The sequence below is a fragment of the Manis javanica genome, chromosome 4 (genome assembly GCF_040802235.1).
Source record: "Manis javanica isolate MJ-LG chromosome 4, MJ_LKY, whole genome shotgun sequence".
NCBI lineage: Eukaryota > Metazoa > Chordata > Mammalia > Pholidota > Manidae > Manis > Manis javanica.
In genome coordinates, this window is record NC_133159.1 from 168,026,978 (window position 1) to 168,045,581 (window position 18,604).

At 47.0% G+C, this 18,604-nt stretch overlaps 1 protein-coding gene and 1 long non-coding RNA gene across 4 annotated transcripts in view; one reads left to right on the forward strand and one right to left on the reverse strand.

Annotated features, from left to right (window-relative positions):
• ITGB3 (integrin subunit beta 3) overlaps positions 1-18,604 on the forward strand; it is a 47,057-nt gene that overhangs the window by 9,975 nt on the left and 18,478 nt on the right. For all 3 annotated transcript variants that reach the window (XM_036997363.2, XM_073235734.1, XM_073235735.1), the window contains exons 2-9: positions 4,197-4,282; positions 11,613-11,808; positions 12,714-12,966; positions 14,213-14,375; positions 14,990-15,151; positions 16,445-16,540; positions 16,945-17,034; positions 17,747-17,881. In XM_036997363.2, the coding sequence (XP_036853258.2) occupies positions 4,197-4,282; positions 11,613-11,808; positions 12,714-12,966; positions 14,213-14,375; positions 14,990-15,151; positions 16,445-16,540; positions 16,945-17,034; positions 17,747-17,881 (1,181 nt within the window). The remainder of the gene's footprint in view (positions 1-4,196; positions 4,283-11,612; positions 11,809-12,713; positions 12,967-14,212; positions 14,376-14,989; positions 15,152-16,444; positions 16,541-16,944; positions 17,035-17,746; positions 17,882-18,604) is intronic.
• LOC118968146 (uncharacterized) lies at positions 4,290-11,602 on the reverse strand. Its single transcript, XR_005055627.2, has 3 exons — positions 9,976-11,602; positions 9,121-9,224; positions 4,290-8,853 (listed from the first exon to the last, which is right to left on the reverse strand). It is a non-coding gene; the product is annotated as an uncharacterized lncRNA (long non-coding RNA).

Sequence of the window (18,604 nt, forward strand, 5' to 3'; positions counted from 1 at the left end):
TAAAGACCTATGTAAAGGTACTGGGGGTTAGGACTTATCTTGTGGGAGGACACAATTCAACCCATAACACATTGTACTGTTGGTAGATGCAAATTACACACAAATACCTTCTGATGTTACATACCACATTTAATTGGCTCTGATGTACTTCTTAATTTTTAGCATTTTCGAATCTCTGAAATCAGGATGCATCCTACATCCATAGTTTTAGATTTGCTGAAATATGGTAGTTTGGTTTCCCTACTGCTCTGGGTGATGCTTCCTGGAGCTTTTTGCTCAGAGCACAGAGGTACATGCTACCTTGAACTGCACCCTCATGTCTCCTTCCCCTTCCTTAGAGTACCGAGCTGCTTCTACCTGTAAAAAAGGCAGAAAAAAAAAAAGAAACTTTTTTAGCAGCCTGCCCCTGAGAAGCTGCTGGTGCAGCCACAGGGCGGTGAGCATGGGATCTTTTGTTCTTGGATGACTCACTCAGCTAGGTAACTGCAGTGGAAGACCAGGCACCACCTGGGTCACCTGCTGTCCCCGTGGACCGAATCGGGAAGTGACCAGTCAAAGGTCAGTGGCGGAGCTGGGGATCCAGGCCAGAACTCCTTTCTGGCAGATAATAAGAGAGATGTCCATAGTTCTTGCAGTAGGACCGTCCTCCCTTCTGGCTAACACCTCTCTCTGTGACTTAGCCTGAGGTCCCCTGGCCTCATTGGAGTGGCCTGTCCCTGCATTCTGATATCCTGTTTCATTGGACAACATGTCCTCAAAATAGCTCTCATTGACGCATTATGACTTCCACTGTTGCAATTCCCTTCCCTGTTCCCCTTTTTTTCCTTCATTTTTCCCACCCTTTGTCTCTGGTTCTGTGAATTGAGCTGATGTGCCAAACCACAGCCTTCTTCTACTTTCCAGGCAAATTTCTTGGCCGGTCTTATCTATCTTTTATAATTGGCCTTCTCTTCTTGGCTCTCTCTCCTAGATTGGGTTTTTGAACACTAATATTCCTAATTCCATTTAATGTTAGATCTGACAGCTGATCATTTTACCCTAGTTGATGCTTTCTGGTTCCACACTCCACACTCTGGGTGTACTCAGCTGTGTGTATAGTCCTGGAGAATGGTGGCTTCAGGGGGAAAAAGAAAAGTAAAACATTTGCCTGCCTTAAATAGTTTGGGATTCGGTATAAAAACAGAAACAACAAAACAATAGCCACTGTAGCAGCTGCCGTTATTGAGTACTGTCTGTATGCAGCTGTTGTGTTCAGCGTTTGACCAGGACTGGTTCATTTAACCTTTACAACCAGCCTGTGAGCACCAGGGCCAGTCTTCCTTGCTGTACTGTCAGAGGAAGTGGGTGGTAAGGATTGTTAATTCTTTTTAATGACAAAGATCTGATGACATCCCCACGTGTCTGGGGAACATAAGTCTTCTGAACGACAGGGTGCAGAGGCCCAAACTCCCTCCACATGTTCAGGAGGTGGGGGTAGCCTCGGAGCAGCAGTTCACTGAATCAGCCTGGCCTGGGCACAGAGACTCCTGCGGAGTCAGCCACTTTCAGCCGCTGCATTCCGGGGAACTTGCCCTGGTGGCAGGTCTTGGTGGGGGGTGTTGTGGGGGATCGTTGGTTCTCACGGACTCAACCTGTAATTCATTAAAAAGAAGAGGTATGGGGAAGGGGGTAACCATGACTCCCAGGCATGATTTCCCACAGGAAAAATCTCAGCAGCTTCTCTCATCCTCTGGGGCTGAGGTCCACCCAGTCACTGAGAGGGCACCCATGGTCATTTATTTCACATCTGGAAAGGCTTCCTTTTGTGGCTACAAGTCGGGGACTCAAAGGGATAGACTGGGAAATGCTCTTAAAAAGAATTTGACAGCATCCACACTCCTGAATCTGGCAGCTCTGGGAAGACTGGCCACCTTTCTTCCATTATGGACAGTGCATGGCTGAGGGCTGCCCCAACTCAGACGTGGCCTGCCTTAGGGCCGGGCCTGGAACCACTGCCGTAATTCCTATCTCACGTCCTCATCTCACAGGGTAAGGCTGTAGTCAGGTTGGAGGATGGAGTCTCAGAGATTACTCATGGACTTACAGTAGTCTTCCATGTACAGAAATTAAGAGTTGGGAAATTTTAGACAGACTCAAACCTGAGGAAACCTGGGGCTTTCAGAGGTATTTTAAGGATTCTACATATAATCAAGTGTTTTTAGGAGAGTAGTGAAAGTTTAAATTGTCTGAGGCACTGTTTCAACCCATTTGCATGTTTTATATTGAAATTATATGCATAATTTGGAGATGTGAGCTTAGTTGCTTAAAAAATAGAACTTATCTAGTCCAATACTTCTCAGTTTGCTTCAGTGTATATTTATTGAGCATCTCTTTTGAGCTAGGACTGAGGCAGACCTGGGCTGGGCAGGGTAGGTCTCATGGGGCTTAAAATCTATTGTGTGTCAGTGTTGTTAAGGCAGATACATGAATAATTATAATACATTGGGAATATTGGACTTGAAGAGACTGAGGCTGAGAGGACCTAAATGACTTACCCAAGGCCCCATTATTATTTGTGGGTAACTAAATTAGGACCACGGTGTATTGATGTGTGCATACCCTTTTTGTTAGATCCCCCAAGCCCATTGTGAAGCCCTAAGATGGAGATTGTTAAAATCTAATTTTCAGAGAGTTGAAAGTATGACTCTCAATACAAATATAAAGTGAACACATGTCAGAGATTGTTATTCAACTTAATTAATGAGGGAACCCATAAGATGTTCAGACTAAATCAAAAGAGAATTCAAGGAAGGGAGATTTCTAGTTGGCCAGTCAAAGGAATGCTGAAATCAGTTATCTAATATATTCAAAATTGGTTAATGTTTTCCAAGGCAGTAAACTCTGACCTTTCGGGGTTATCTTTTCTACCAGACAGAAATCAGTTGTGTTGCTGTTGGATAAGAATCAGACACATTGCTCTCACTGAGAATCATGTCCATTGTTGTTGGTTTTCTGCAAGTTGTAGAAACTCCTAGAGTTATAAAATATCCTAATCATGAGAAGTCAAACGAAGGTATCCACCCTGGAAAATCAGTTAATCCCTAAGCATGGTGAGTCTACTGATCTACACCCTGCATAACAGTGAAAGGACACCCAGTATTTCATTGGCCCATTTCCAAATTTTGGATAATTTTTCCTAACAATACTGTGTGTGTGTGTGTGTGTGTGTGTGTGTGTGTGTGTGTGCGTGTGCGCACGCACAACACATTTTCTGGGTATGTTTTTGTTCAGGTATTGGAAGGGAGTTCAGTCACACAATAATAAAATGGACTGTGACAGGTCTATGAGAAGTTTTGGAGACACTGGGAAAACCCCTAATGATCAGGATAATTTCACCAAAATAGATGTAGTCGTCTTACTAGATGAAGGCAAAGGGATCACTTTAGAAATCAGATAAAGGAACTGTCAGGATCACTGGCTCACGGGCAGGAATGGGTCTTCTCCATTCTGCCTCTCATATTGGCAAGAGCCCTCCTGGGGGCACTGCAGGAAGAGGAGGTCGGCCTGGCGGAGGCCAGGAAGGCTGAGATGGGGCAGCCTGAGTTTTGCTTCCTGGCTGGGCTTTGCCAGGCCATGTGGTCTCACTGGTTGTGCTCCTCTACCCAGGTTTTTCTCTGTTCTCTGGCAATATGAAGACTGTTCACATTTGGATGGTGTGTTGTAATGTACCAAGTGCTTCTCCTTTGCACGAATGCTGTGAGATAGACCTGTCACTTCGTAGAGGTTCACTGAGTTGCTCAAGGTCATGACATGGCTAGTAAGAACATTCAGAGTTCAAATACAGGCCTTCCATTTCCAATACCATGATCTTCCATCTTCTATCAGCCAGCCTTTGCTAACGATCCTGCGGTTCTCCCTGGAGCACTGGATCCCAAGATATATGTATTGGGAAGCTTGAGAAGATTTCCGATCTGTTTTCTCCTGGCAGGCCAGCGCATGCTGCTATGCAGGCACCTTCCCCCCATTCTCCCAACCGTCCTCATTCTCCTGCCTCCCCCAGACAGTCCAGGTTTGGTAAATGTCTGTGTTATGGTTAGGGTGTGTTTGTGTCACCTGAGGGTGATAACACGGGCATTTGAGAATGTTAGGAAGGATGGGGCAGGCAGCGGCCTTGTCAGGCCAAATCTGGTGCTAATACCTTTGTCTCTCTGTTTCAGGGCCCAACATCTGTGCCACACGAGGAGTGAGCTCCTGCCAGCAGTGTCTAGCTGTGAGTCCTATGTGTGCCTGGTGCTCAGATGAGGTAGGAACAGACATCTGACCTTGCTTCTTCCCCAGACTTGGCTGCCCTTCTGCAGGAATGGACCACAGGGACATCTCCTCCCTCCTAAGTACACAAGCCCCTTGTCCCTTCTGAGCAAAACCAGGGTGAAGCCTTCTCACTGACGCTGCCAAAGTGAGCTGTCATGAGACTGTTGCTGGGAATGCCCTCAGAGTCTACCATGTGGCCCTGGCTCTAGCCAGTTTGGCCTCCTGGTTTTCCTGTAGCCATTGCCACCTTTACCACACTTTGCTTGCTTTTTGTTGGGGTGGAACAAACAGAGACTCATATCTTCAAAACAGAGATAGGAAAGGCAGGAGAGGGTCATAGGTATGGAGGGGATGCTGGCTTACAAACATCCGAGAAGTTTTCAAAGATAAATAAAAGAGGGATCTTGGACTTGAGTGGGGGATGTGTAGTCAGAGGATCTTCTCCCTTTTCCTCTGATGATCGGGCCCCACGGCCTTACCTTCCCCTCTCTCTCCTTTCCCTCCTTCCTTCCCTCTCCTAGGTGTCAATGAGGGAAGCTGCTGAGCCGATCTGGTGAGGATGGGAGAGCGACAGGAAAGGGTTAGCTGTGTCTAGGCAAGGGTTTGTTGTGTCTGGGGCCCTGGGGAATGAGTGTGTCTGAGGGGATGGCTGTGTTTGTGGCTGGGATGGGAATTTGGAGCTGGCAAGACTTGGGTGGCGGGGGGAGGTGAGTGTGGCTGGAAAGCTTCCAGTGACTGCAGGGGCCGCGGCTGAGTCATTCACCTGGCCTCCAGCAGGGGCTCACCTGAACTCCCGGCCTGGCGGCATCTCAGCCACCCGAAGCGCCCCCTCTGTCATGACAGCATGTCCTTGTCCTCTGCAGTTTTATAATAGCTCTGACCCAGTCCCTCATTCTCAGTGTTTCTTCCTGATCTGCTGAGTTTCCTAAAAAGGCAACCTCCCTGGCAGCCTTGCGGGAGGAGCGTGTGTATGTGTGGGAGCTGCGAGGCTGTGTTTATCCCTAGACAGGAGAACTGCCAGGACTGCAGGGACCAGCCCAACACTGCTTTGGCCTCGGTGCAGTTAAACACGGCAACTGCCTGAGCTGCCCAACATCTGGGCCACACTGACCTCATTAGCAAATGAAACACTCCCTGGGGCTAGGAGTGGGGAGGAGGAGGGGTGGGCCTGGCCCCTCCACCCCCACCAGTTCTCCACCCTCTGGGCTGAGCTGGCCGCTCAAGTGTGATGTGGCCTCCTCCCTTCTCATTTGCCATATCCTCCTTCCTGGGTTGCTATCATAGTATTATTAAGCTTCTCTTATAAGGGAGCTGCAATTCTGAAACCGAGTTTTGAAGAAGGGAGAGCCATGGAGAGGGGGCCTCATTGGATTGGCAGGTCTGAAGCTGGCTGGAGCTGAACGGAAGCCAGGGGGAAAGCCTGGTGCCACTCACAGGATGCCCCCACCCCCCCCGGTCCTCCTCCGTCCTTTTCAACCTAAAGCAAGAGAAAAATGTAGGCACCTGTGGCCCCAGGAGTCGGTGGGGGTGAAGGGGGGAGAAAATGCACTCTTGGAGTGCCTGTCACATGTCTTCCTCTGTGTAGAGACAAGCCATGTAGCTGAGGTCTGCTGAGGCCTGACCAGATAAGGCTCTTAGGTCCATGACTGTATTTTAGAGATGCAATTGTAGAATATTATGCACGATTGTGGTGAATTTTGTCCCCTGGGGCAGACCAGGGTTGGGCAGGGGAGACGGTGCAGGGCTACCCCTGCACAGGTCAAGTTTACCTGCTGAAAGTGTCTTGGCAGTTGACTTAAAAAACCAAAAATGAATCATCTGAGACTTTTTGTATGTAATTTGTTGAATACTTGATCCTGGAGAGCCCTCTGCCTCCCCTACCTTGACTATTGCAGGCAGGGGTGGCAGTGCCTGGAAAAACAACTGGTTGGGCTCAGCTTTCTCTTGGGGCTGGAGGACAGCAGTCCTGGGTGTGTATAGCAAGCACTTGGCCTGGTAATAGGAAAACATAGCCAACATGGATGAGTGCAGAGTTTTGTTCCATCAGCAAAGGGTGTGTTCTTGGGGGGTTGGATACTGATACGGGTGGTGTGCTGTCTCTGGACTGTGAATCTAGCAAAGAGGACAGCCTCACGTAGAAATTCAACTTGTGGTCTTGGCCTCAGTGGTGATATGTTGGACTCTAGTATCTCCCAGACTTGCCTGGTGAGAATCTTTTGGGGTGCTTATTAAATATAAAACTTCTCAGGATGGACCCTGGACCTATTGCATCAGAATGGGTTGTTATGATAGCATGTTTGGTAAATACCGTTAATCAAAGGGGCTGATCATTGGGGTCATGGTGGCTAGAGGTGGAGTTTTTTTATGACTTACATCACTTGGTATAATACCCTCTAGGTCTGGCCAGATAAAATACAGAACACCCAGTTAAATCTGAATTCAGTAGCAATTAATTTTTATATAAGTATGTCCTAAATGTTTGCTGAATTTGGCAACCCTAAGGTAGAGGGAAATACTAGGAATTATTTAATACCTCAGAAGGTATACTATCTCATACTCAGCCTGACATCCAAGGATGAAAGAAGAATGTGTTTGGGTCTTCAGGGAAATTTTGGGCCACTATATATATATATATATATTTTTTTTTTAAATTGAAGTATAGATGATATACAATATTATATTGGTTTCAGGTATACAACATAGTGATTCAACAATTATATACATTATGAAATGCTCCCCACTGTAAGTGTAGTTACCATCTGTCACCATACAAAGTTAATACAAAATTATAGACTATTCTCCCTATGCTGTATTTTTCATCTCTGTGACTTATTTATTTTATAATTGGAGATTTGTACCCCTTTATCCCCTTCACCCATTTTGCCTGTACCCCCATTTACTCCCCCGTGGCAACCACCAGTTTGTTCTCTGTATTTATGAGTCTATTTCTGTTCCTTTTTTAATTTTCCACATGTGTGAAATCATATGGTATTTTTTTATGACTTATATCACTTGGTATAATACCCTCTAGGTCTGTCCATGTTGTCACAAATGGCAAAAGTTTCATTCTTTTTTATGGCTGAGTAATATTCCATTCACACACACACACACACACACACACACACACACACACACACACACACACACACCACATCTTTATCCATTCATTTCTATGTTGACTTCAGACAACTAGTTAATTCCTATTTAGTCTCTAACAATTTTATTTTTAACCTCTCTGCTGCATTTTCTTTTCTTTTTTAAATCTGAAGGATGAATGTTTATCTTGAGTGTTTTGCTCCAATTTATTGTAAAAAAAGTATAATATTAAGTGTTCCACCCCCTGTAAACAATGGATATGAATACTAAGAACCACAAATTAAAATGCTTTCCTTTTCCTCTTCTTTCTGTTCCTTTTCCTCTCCTTTCTGTCCCCTCCATACTTCTGTCTCTGTATGTCCAAGTGAATTCTTGTTCTCACCAGATGCCAATCAAAAGAACAATGTTAATTTATTTGGATTGGAGGCATTTGTTAGCTCTCTGGGAAAATGAAATACCAGGGCATATTGTCCCTTGTCCTTTAAGGAAAGAGTATAAAATAATAGTAGTAGTTATAACAGTAATAGAAGGAGAGAGTTACTTTCTATTTGCATTTATTTATTTATATCATATCAGAAAGATTTGAATATATTTGACTTATATTGAGATTTTTGTATTTTGAAAGCATTTCATGTTCATGGTCTTATTTTATCCCCTGACCAACTGTGTGAGTTAGGTAAGATAATGACAGTTATTCTTGCTGTACTTTCCCAACTTCCAAAATGGGATTAATGGAGGATGGGACTAATAGTATGTGTCACTCTCCCAGGAGAGGGAGAGAATTCAGCTCACACAGCACGTGGGCTGGAACCTCCCACCTCTGTGCTCAGAATGTTCCCCTGGGTCTTGGTTATTTTTGCCCTTTCTGTGTAACATCCGGTTTCACCGGAAACTGAAACTTTAATATTCCTCCTCCCTGCTTCCAGTTTTCTCTGAGTAACCTGGAGATATTCCTTCTACCTTCTCAGCCTGGGCTATTAGCATAGGGCATGTTGCCCAAGTGTGTGAGGGCATTGCCGTGGTAACCTGCCGGGTCATGAGGTTCTCAAGGAGATCAGGGCTGAGCAGCAGGCCTGTTATGTTCTTGACCTCTGATGTCAGTGACCACAAAAGGAGGGAGGGAGACAGTTGTTTCCTAAGTGTTTATATTTCTAAGGAAATTCATAACAAACCATAAAGACTGTCATCAAGGCTTAGCACTTCAAACCTTCTTCTAAATAAGCATTGTCATGTTAGAAAATGGGGGTCAGGAAAGCCCCATCTAAAACTTCCTCTCCTTTTGCTGATGCAGCTTCAATATGCACGACAGCTCGCTGTTCTCATCAGTCTCACAGTACCCCCTGCCTCTCTCCATCAGCACGTGGCTCAGTCCTGGAAAAGATAAGCTTCTCCGCACTGTCCCGCGGCTTGTTCTGTCCAAGTCACTGCCTTTTTTGGAAGGCTTTCTCCTTGGGGCTTTGTGGGCAGCTGGAGTTAGAGAGAAGATAGGGAGTGTTTTGAGCAAGAAAGAGACTGCTTCCTGGAGGAAAGGTGGAGAGATGGGCAGAGGCAGCAAGAGGAGTTTGGGCACAAAACAGCCAAGGGCTCACAGCACTTCTGTCCTCAGCCAGAGCGGGGTGTGGGAGGGGATTTGCTCTCTGGGACTTGGAGGATTTATTGTGTCCCTGTTGGAATCTTTTGAGCCAGGAAGATTAAGTCTTATGCACTGTGTCCCATTACTGATCTACTTCATACCTGTGAAGCTGAGAGACAAAGAAGGAGGCTGCTGGCTTCTAGAAGCTTTCTACTTTCCGCCTGGGCCAAGTGGTCCTCATGCTGTTTGTCACAGTTCATTCAGGCTGCCATAACAAAACACCATAGACTGGGTGGCTTGATAACTAACAATTATTTCTCATAGTTCTGGAGGCTGGGAAGTCCAAGGTCAAGGTACCAGCAAATTCTGTCGTAGATGGCCATCTTATCATTGTGTCCTCACATGGCAGAAGGGCCAGGGAGCTCTCTGGGCCCTCTTTAATAAGGGCACGAATCCCATTCATGAGGGCTCTGCCCCATGACCTAATCACCTCCTAGGCCCCGCCTCTTGAGACCACCACTTTGCTGGGTAGGGTTTAACATATGAATTCTGGAGGGTTACAGACATTCAGCCCATAACACTGCTCATGTTCTCATCCATGTGGGGAAGCCCTTCAGCCTCTCAAGAGGAGGGCTAGGCGGGAGAGCGGAAGAGGCTTCGAGCAGGAGCCTCATTCAGGCTACAGTTCTGATCCTTTGAGTACCGATGGTCCCTTGTGGCCCAGCCCTTCTGGAGCTATGATGACCAGGCACCTGAGGGAGCCGGAGAGGCCGTGTTCTCCCTCCTCCCCACACCTCCCCATCTCGCCTCCTGTTCCCTGCAGGGGCATTTTCAGCTGTGGCTCTTCCTGGGACCATCGCTTCTACACACTTGGTTCCCCACTTTGGGTCTCACTCTACAGAATGTAATAAACTTATCATCTTATGAGGATAATTACAGTCAGACAATCTAGTTAGCATCTCACTTCTGTCACTTCCTAGTTCTGTAACTTGGGGCGAGTTACTTCGATTTCTTACCTTTAAGACTGGGTTCCTTATTTGTGAGGCCTCCAAGCTTCAGGTTCCTCACTGACAAAGCAGTAGTAGTTCCAATGTTATAGAGCCGTGTCAGGAGGATTACAATGATCCATGTAAAGTGTTTTGTCACAATGCGGACATGCTGTCAGAGCTCAATAAATGTTGGCACTAGTTGTTCCGGGATATTGGTATGGGTTTTTCAGCTGACTTCTGGAAGTGGTTGTGAGAGGGAGTGGGCAGGGATGTGGGGCCCTGAGGGCTTGAAAGCCTAGATATTATGAAATACGTCCAGGGAGGGGTTTTCCAGCTTTCCAGACAGTCCCTGCAGCCTGGCACGGAGCCTCATGGGCTTGTGCCCACACAACACTGGATAAATTTGCCAAATGTCAGAGCAGGAAGGGACTGAAAGCACCATGTCATCTAACCCCTTTATTGGACAGGTGAGGAAACTGAGGCTCAAAGGAGTGAAATGACTCTCAGAGGTCACATGGCTAATTGGTGGCTGACCTGGAATTGAACCTGTTTCCTGATTTCCAGTGTTCTTTCCAGTACATTGTGTCCCCCACTGAGTACCTAGGTATGAACACACACAGAGCACCAGAGGACAGTGGGATACACACCAGGGTTTTGGGAAGAGTACTAAATTTGCCCTTTGTCCAGGGTGAGGAGGAAACTTAAAGTGACAGGACAGGCTCTGGTCAGTGGCCTGCATCATGGGATTAACCCAAGCTTGTTATTCATAATTTATTTATCTAGGAATGATTTATAGAGCATCCCTAATAATTGCTAACACTTACTGAGCACTTACCCTGTGGCAGGCACCATGCTATGTGCTTGACATGTATTGTCTTATTTAGTCCTGCGTAACATCCCTGAGGGTGGGGCTATTATCTTCATATTACAGGTGAGGAAACAGGTGTGGAGCGTTTGGATGACTCACCATAGTAACGAACTAGTCAGAGATGATGCTGAGTCATCTCAGCCAATGTGCTCCTGTACACTCAGCCCCTTCTTTCGGCTGCCTCTCCAGCCTCCTTCCCCCGTCACCTGTGTGGGAAGTTCTGGTGGGTGCTACAGGTAAGGAGGGAACAGTCCCTGCCATTATGGATCCCACACACTAACCAGGGTCTTAACACAGTGGCTTCCAAACTGTTTTGATCCTGACCTGCAGAAAGAAATACATTGTATATCATTATTTGTTGTACATATTATCTGCAATTTGTAAACAGTTTCACAAAACACTTACTTCTACTATTTATATACATTGATATTTTCTATTCTATTCTATTGCATTTCATTTAATAAATTGATGGTTGAGACCCACTACATTGATTTTGGGATTCATGAGTGTGTTGCATTTCACGGTGTGAAGAACGCTGGTCTAACAGGCATCTTACTGTACTGACCCTCTTCCTAGCTACCAATCTGTGAGCAGGCACTCACCCAACCCTTCTGATGCCTCAGTTTCCCCCTTCTGTACAAAGGGCCTAGGCGTTATTTTAGGAGGGCCAACATGAGTTCATTGGTGCTGGTTTAGCTCTGAAACACTGGACAAGCTCCAGGCCCCCGGCAGGAGGCAGAGAACCACCGCGGCCCCTCCAATCACAGGGCTTCCCCCTTGGGCTCCTGTCTTACAGGCCCTGCCTGTGGGCTCGCCCCGCTGTAACCTGAAGGAGAGTTTGCTGAAGGATAACTGTCCCCTGGAGTCCATCGAGTTCCCCATCAGTGAGGCCAGCATCCTGGAGGCCAGGCCCCTCAGCGACAAGGGCTCTGGAGACAGCTCCCAGATTACTCAAGTCAGTCCCCAGAGGATTGCACTCCGGCTCCGGCCAGGTAGGGATGGGGTTCGTCACAGGGAGAGGCCTCAGACAGATGGGCACAGGGCACAAGGTGGGAGTCTAAGCAGGAAGCCATGGGGGAGGTAGCTCACAATGGAAAGGGGTGGAAGAAGAAAGTTGTTGTGGGAGGTGTGGGCAGGAGAATGGGAGAAAATGAAAGGTGTTGGGACTTGAAGTCAGAAGACCTGAGTTTAAATCTTGACTCTCCCGTGTTAACTATTTGACCTTGGGCAAGCTACTTAACCCTTCTACCAGAGGAGGTACTCAAAAAATGTTTGTTTCTTCTCCCCTCCCTGCATCTCCTAACGCCTGTTTTACTTAGCTCATAGCTTTTCGTTGAGACTCAAATGAGATATAAGATGAGAAAGCAATTTGTAAGCCCCCTTTCCATGTGAGATTACGGCAGTGGCATGGGGGCAGAGGAAATAGGGGCAGAGACCTTCAGAAGGAGGAAGTATTAGGCTAAGAGACAGGCTTTAGGAAGCATTAATTTTGGCTTTCCAATTAAATCCAGAATTTAAGAAATTTCCTTCTACATGCAAGGTGTGTGTAGGGAGCTAGGGATTCAGAGGGGTGGACACAGTTTCTGCCTTTTACAGGAACTGAAATGTAGTGCCTGCCCAAACCTCTGTGACTCAGGGTGGTAGACCTTGGAACTCAGAGGGTTAGATAGACGGACATTTAGAGAGGGTGGAAGATTTTAGAATGGAAAAGAAGAGGTTAGAAATAGGACGGTCCAGAGACTGGAAGAGGAATAGAATTGTAAGGGGAGTGGAGAAGGGAGCAGGGCTTTCAAAGTTGGTTTGATCAAGAAGTTGCTTAATCCCAGCTGTGCCCAAATCCACTTATGAAGTTTTAGAGGGAAAAGAGGAGAAAAACTAACATCCTTCTGCCTTCCAGATGATTCGAAGAATTTCTCCGTCCAAGTCCGGCAGGTGGAGGACTACCCTGTGGACATCTATTACTTGATGGACTTGTCTTACTCCATGAAGGATGATCTGCGGAACATCCAGAACCTGGGTACCCAGCTGGCCTCCCAGATGCGTGAGCTCACCAGTAACCTGCGGATTGGCTTTGGGGCTTTTGTGGACAAGCCCGTGTCACCATACATGTACATCTCCCCCCAAGAGGCCATCAAAAACCCCTGCTATGAGTAAGTCCCTTCTCTAGAAGCCAGGGCAGAATCCCTCCTGTTTGCCCCAGCCAGGTCCAAGTCCGGGTTTTCACTTCTAGCTCTGATGTAGCTTTGTTGCTGCCTTCTGGCCAAATTTCCGCTCTACGCTGGTCTTCCTGTCTGGCAAGCAGGCCAGCCAATTGATTTGGAGTGTTGTGTCAAAAGAATCTGAGGCTGTTTGGAGACCTAGAAAAAAAATTCATCAGCTTCTTGTCCTTGGTACAAATAATTGGAGATAAGAGAGAATGGAAGTGAAATGAGATCAAATGTAGAGTTAAATTCGCAGATAAGTGTATAAAGGAATTACGATTTCGGAAGGATTAAGTCCATTGTTATTGTCAGCATTGTCCTCCTCCTCCTCAACAGTATGAGTCCTACAGGGTTAAAATGCAAGGAATTCAGTCCTAGAAGAATATAAATAAGTGGCCATAGTATTTATTGAGCCCTCTAATAGTCTGTAGGTTGATAAGTGTGCCTCTGTCGACACTTTGGCTTATAACTGAGTGGCTTGTTTATTTAGTTGGTGGGGACTATGCAAATTCACTGGTTATAATATTTTTAATGATGCTTACTGAACCTGACAATGTATGAGTTTACTTTTTCATTTTTAAAGTTATATAATATGCTTTTCAAACCTTCTGTCTGCATTCATAGGTTCCCCAGTAAATATGTCAGCCACCCATGAAACAAACCACTGGGCTGGGGACAGAAATGCTCCTGTCTGGCACAAAAGTATCAATATGTTGATGGTCCAGGGACATAAAATTATTGATGAACTTTTGCTTTATTGTGTTAAAGTTACTTTAGAGACGTATTCAGTATAAGATGATAACAATAACTATAGCCTCACTCTGATCAAAGTGTTTTACATATATTAACTCATTTAAGCTTCACAACAGTTCTTATAAGATATGTGCTATCATGCCGCATTTTTATAGGTTAGTTACAGAGAAGTTTGCCTAGGGTCCTGTGACTAGTAAGTGGAGGAGCTGAGACTTGAACCCCGGCAGCCTGTTTCCACAGCTCACTCTATACCCTCCAGGCTGGCGGGAGGGGAGGTCTAGGTGATGCCTCAGGTAATTTGAGGGGTTTGGAGTCTGAACTGCCTGGGTAACTGTGGTTGTATGGAACTGGCTGGGCATACCACTGGCCATATTTATCCCTCTCTCGTTTCCTCCTGCTCTCCATCAGGGTATTTGCTTAAATTATCTCCCTCCCTCCCCAGTATGAAGACCACCTGTTTGCCCATGTTTGGCTACAAACATGTGCTGACGCTAACGGACCAGGTGACCCGCTTCAATGAGGAGGTGAAGAAGCAGAGTGTGTCACGGAACCGAGATGCCCCGGAGGGTGGCTTTGATGCCATCATGCAGGCCACAGTGTGTGATGTGAGTTTGGGGTGGCTGATGCAGATCAAAATGGGGAAGGGGGTGGCTCGCCTGTGGGGATTTCTGTGTGAAATAAGACATAGGAACTAAGCAGAGCTTCAGAAAGTCAGAGCAAAAAGTCCCTCCTGAAATGTAACCTCTGCTTGTATCCCTGGCCAGAGCTGACATTTCTTTGAATCTTGGCAGTTCCAGATGTTTTCTGGGGAGAGCATTTTCCTACCTTCTCTGGAAGTGTATCAGAGTCAAGGCTGGGTTAACTTAACTTCAACAAAGTGGGCAGATGTTCAGATGTTATTTCTTCTAGCCCAGCCCAGCTCTGAGGATGTAGGTGGGTTTCTAGATGGGCCATGTGAGTATCATTGGAAAAATTACATTTGGAGTTGAGGTAGGTGTCTTTGAGCCTCTTGAACTAGTCAGCTCCGAGACTGTTTTCCTAGATAGCAGGAACCCCTGAGTTGGAAAGCTCCAGTTTGTGTTCCAAGGACCGGGACTGAGGCCCTTCTCCAAGACAACCTGCTCAGTCTTTCAGGCAAGGAGGTCCTTGGGTCTCTGTTTTCAACCAATGACATGACTAAAGTTGCTTTCTGTCTTTTGCCTTTTTTTTTTTTAAACAGGAGAAGATTGGCTGGAGGAATGATGCTTCCCACTTGTTGGTGTTTACCACTGATGCCAAGACCCATATAGCACTGGATGGAAGGCTGGCAGGCATTGTCCAGCCCAATGATGGGCAGTGTCATGTTGGCAGTGACAACCATTACTCTGCCTCTACTACCATGGTGAGATTCTTGGTACCACTGGGTCCCTGTTTACTACAGCTAAGGATCCTCTGACCCAGGCAGAGTCTTTTTGCGAATATGAAGGTGGCAGCCCTTCCTCGGGGCAGGGTGCAGGGCTTGTTTCAGCCTGCCTTCAGCCCCCACCAACTGGACACCCTCATCCATGGTACACCCCGCACGAGCATGAGAAATGGCCCTGGCTGAGGTCAGTGTTACCACTACCCCCACCGCCTCCAGTCCTAGCCCCAGCAGCATGGCCCCCAGAATGGACCGAAGGACTTTCACAGTGCCTTTTGGAAAGCTGGAAGGCAGGCCTTCCTATCTACTGTGCACAAATTAGCCCCTTCTTGAAATACCATGCTCACTTGTGGTTGTTGGAAGAGGACAGAGGGAAACAAGGCAAAGATCACTGGACACCTGGAGAGCCAGTCCATGAGCTCTGTAAGGAAAGGTTAAAGGGCTCAGAGTCACTTAGCCTGAAAGAAAGAAAGCTAAAGGATGACTTAGACATAAGACATGAGAAGACTTCTCTTAAGTTGTTTTCTATGGCTGGAGAAGGTCAAATGAGAGGAAAGGGGTTTAAATTAACAGGAGAAATTGCTATAAGCCATAAAGGACATGTACAGACCCTCAGAATACTATTAATCTGGTATTTGGGGGAGGTGTGAACTCTTCATCTTAAAGACAATAATAGCGACTACCTTGTCTAGGTGGCTTAATGGCACACTGGTGTAAAGACAGGAGCCTAAGCTCATCATGAGCCGGGATGGTCAAGAAAGGCCTCCCGGAGAAGGTGGGGCCTGAGCTGGGTCCTAAGGAAAGACGAGGATTACCAAAAAGAAGACCACTCCATGTGGGAGGAAGGGATGGGCCTCAGTGGTAGGTGGAAGAGGGAGAGGGGTGAATGGTGATTGGAAAGGAAAGCTGAGACCACATGGCGAGGGACTGCGAACCTGTCCAAAGCTGCAAAACAGGAAGGAGCTTCAAAACAACGAGGCTTAACAGTACCTGGCTCGTGGGAGGTTCTCCTTGGTAGGAATGCATCGAATTCTAACAGGAAGAAAGAAGTGCTTGTTTTGTCATCACCAGCCTGTACCTCTCTAACTATCCCCAGAGTTCACAGCTGGGTTTGTGCTACTGCTTAGCCCCTTTCCTCACGTTGATCATAGAGTAAAAAGGTTTAAGCACCACTATCCAGACCATGGCTCAAATCAGCCAAGTTCTAAGGCTTAGAATCCAGGAATATATGTGAATAAACCTCTTAACTAACTGCCACATGCCCCCTTTTTATAGGATTATCCATCCCTAGGGCTGATGACTGAGAAGCTATCCCAGAAAAACATCAATTTGATTTTTGCAGTGACTGAAAATGTAGTCAGACTCTACCAGGTGACTATGCCTTTGGGGTTTCTTAGAGTGGGTGTGGGCCTGCTCAGGGGAACGGTCTGTGCTGGCACAGGTCATGGTCTTGAACCAGGGAAGACCCTCCTCCAACCTCTTCCCAGGTTGGTGAGTCCTTTCTGTGCCCTCTCTGCTCCAGTCTTGAACCTAGCAGGATGGGCGTGATGATGTTTTCAGGGGTGGTGGGAAGTAATTTAGTGGGATAAGGGGTGACAGAAGTTCTCTATAATTTTTCTCAGGGCCGAAAAGCTGCTAGATTTTTCCCTAACAAATAGACTATCCCATTCTTCCCTCAATCTTCACTTCAAGACCCTCAATCTGATTTGGGGAGGGCTTTTGGAGACCATCAGCTACATTCAGTCAGCCATGGAAATCTTTGTCTTCCTTTCTAGAACTACAGTGAGCTTATCCCAGGGACCACAGTGGGGGTTCTGTCTACTGATTCCAGTAATGTCCTCCAGCTCATTGTCGATGCTTATGGGGTAAGTGCTTTGCATCTGAAGAGCCTGCTAAGAGTCCCCCTCACTTGATATTACCCAGTAGAGTTTAGGCGGGGGAGTCCTAGCTGCTAGGCTACCATGCAGCCTTCACTGCCTTCCTTTTGTTCTTCCAGAGGCCAGGTGATGGCCAGTGCTGGGAGGAACGCAGCCTTCTGAGAAAGTAATGGCTCAGAGAGAAATGCCAGGGAGCGTAGGAACAACGGGTGAAGAGCTTGGTGCAGGCGGAAGGGGAGAGAGGATGGGGTTGTTGATAAGGAAGGAGCAGAGCCCTGAAATTGTGTTGGGGATGGGATGAGGAAGAGGTGGGCTCCAATGATAGAGAAAAGAGGGAACTGAGCCCCAGGCAAGGGGATGTTGATTAAAAATTAGGTAGAAAGGGCTCCTACCCAAGGCGACCAGTATCAGCCTACCTGGTGTACATCCATGGGGCCTGCAGGAGGGTGTAGCTGGCTTAGATTTTCCCCAGAGTCACCTAGACATAAGTGGGGACGGAGTGAGGGAGCAGGTCCCAAGCAGGAAATACAGCGGGAAACAGGCTCCTGGGAGTGTTCTCCTCTGGCAGCTTCCAGGCAAACCGGAGCATCTGGCGGGCTGAGTCCATGGCCACCTGGTAGACTTGGCTTGAGATGGAATTGGCTCCCACCCATTTCCTCTCAGCCCATTTCCATACCTTCTTTTGCCCTTTCCTGCTCAGAAAATCCGCTCTCAAGTGGAGCTGGAAGTGCGTGACCTCCCTGAGGAATTGTCTCTGTCCTTCAACGCCACCTGTCTCAACAACGAGGTCATCCCAGGTCTCAAGTCTTGTGTAGGACTCAAGATCGGAGACACGGTGAGGTGGGCTGGGCTGGGCAGGGCTGAAGCTGCAATTCTGAGCCTGGCGTGTGCCCTGGAGCGTCTCCGGGCACCCCACCCACTCCCTGCCTGCACCTTCTTCCCGAAGTTCGATGTAACGGAGCCGCCAAGCTTTTCCTCTGGGACTTCTGCTGCCTAAACCTTCTCTGTCTGTTAAGTGAACTTCAGCATCAGGATTTTAAAAATCTTGTATTGAGGTTACCTCAGTTTGTTAGTGTTGATTGCAAAGAAAATATTTCTTACCTTCGGCCCCTAACCAGTCTCCAACTTTCCCCAAGATAATGTCTTCTTTCCTCCACAATGTCAAATGGCAGTGTCATCTATAAATATTTATTGAGCACTAACTTTGTGCCAGGCACTTGTCTAGTTACTAAAGATTCGACAGCAAGCAGAACAGGCAAGAATACCAACCCTCTCACAGAATTTTAGAATGCCAGTGTTCATTTTACCCCTCCAGTCCTTCCAGGGCCTGCCTTCCTTAGTGGCTGGTTCTCCTATGCTTCTGCCTAAGGGCCGAGGGGCCTGGGGAGGGAGGAAAAGAGGGGAGTATCTCTATCTATAGGGGCATCTATATATGTGTATATATATCCATATCATATCTATCTCTATCCGTCTATCCATCCATCCATCCATCCATCCATCCATCCATCCGTCTGCCTATCTATAGTCTAGGCCCATGTGCACATATGCCATGTGAGAA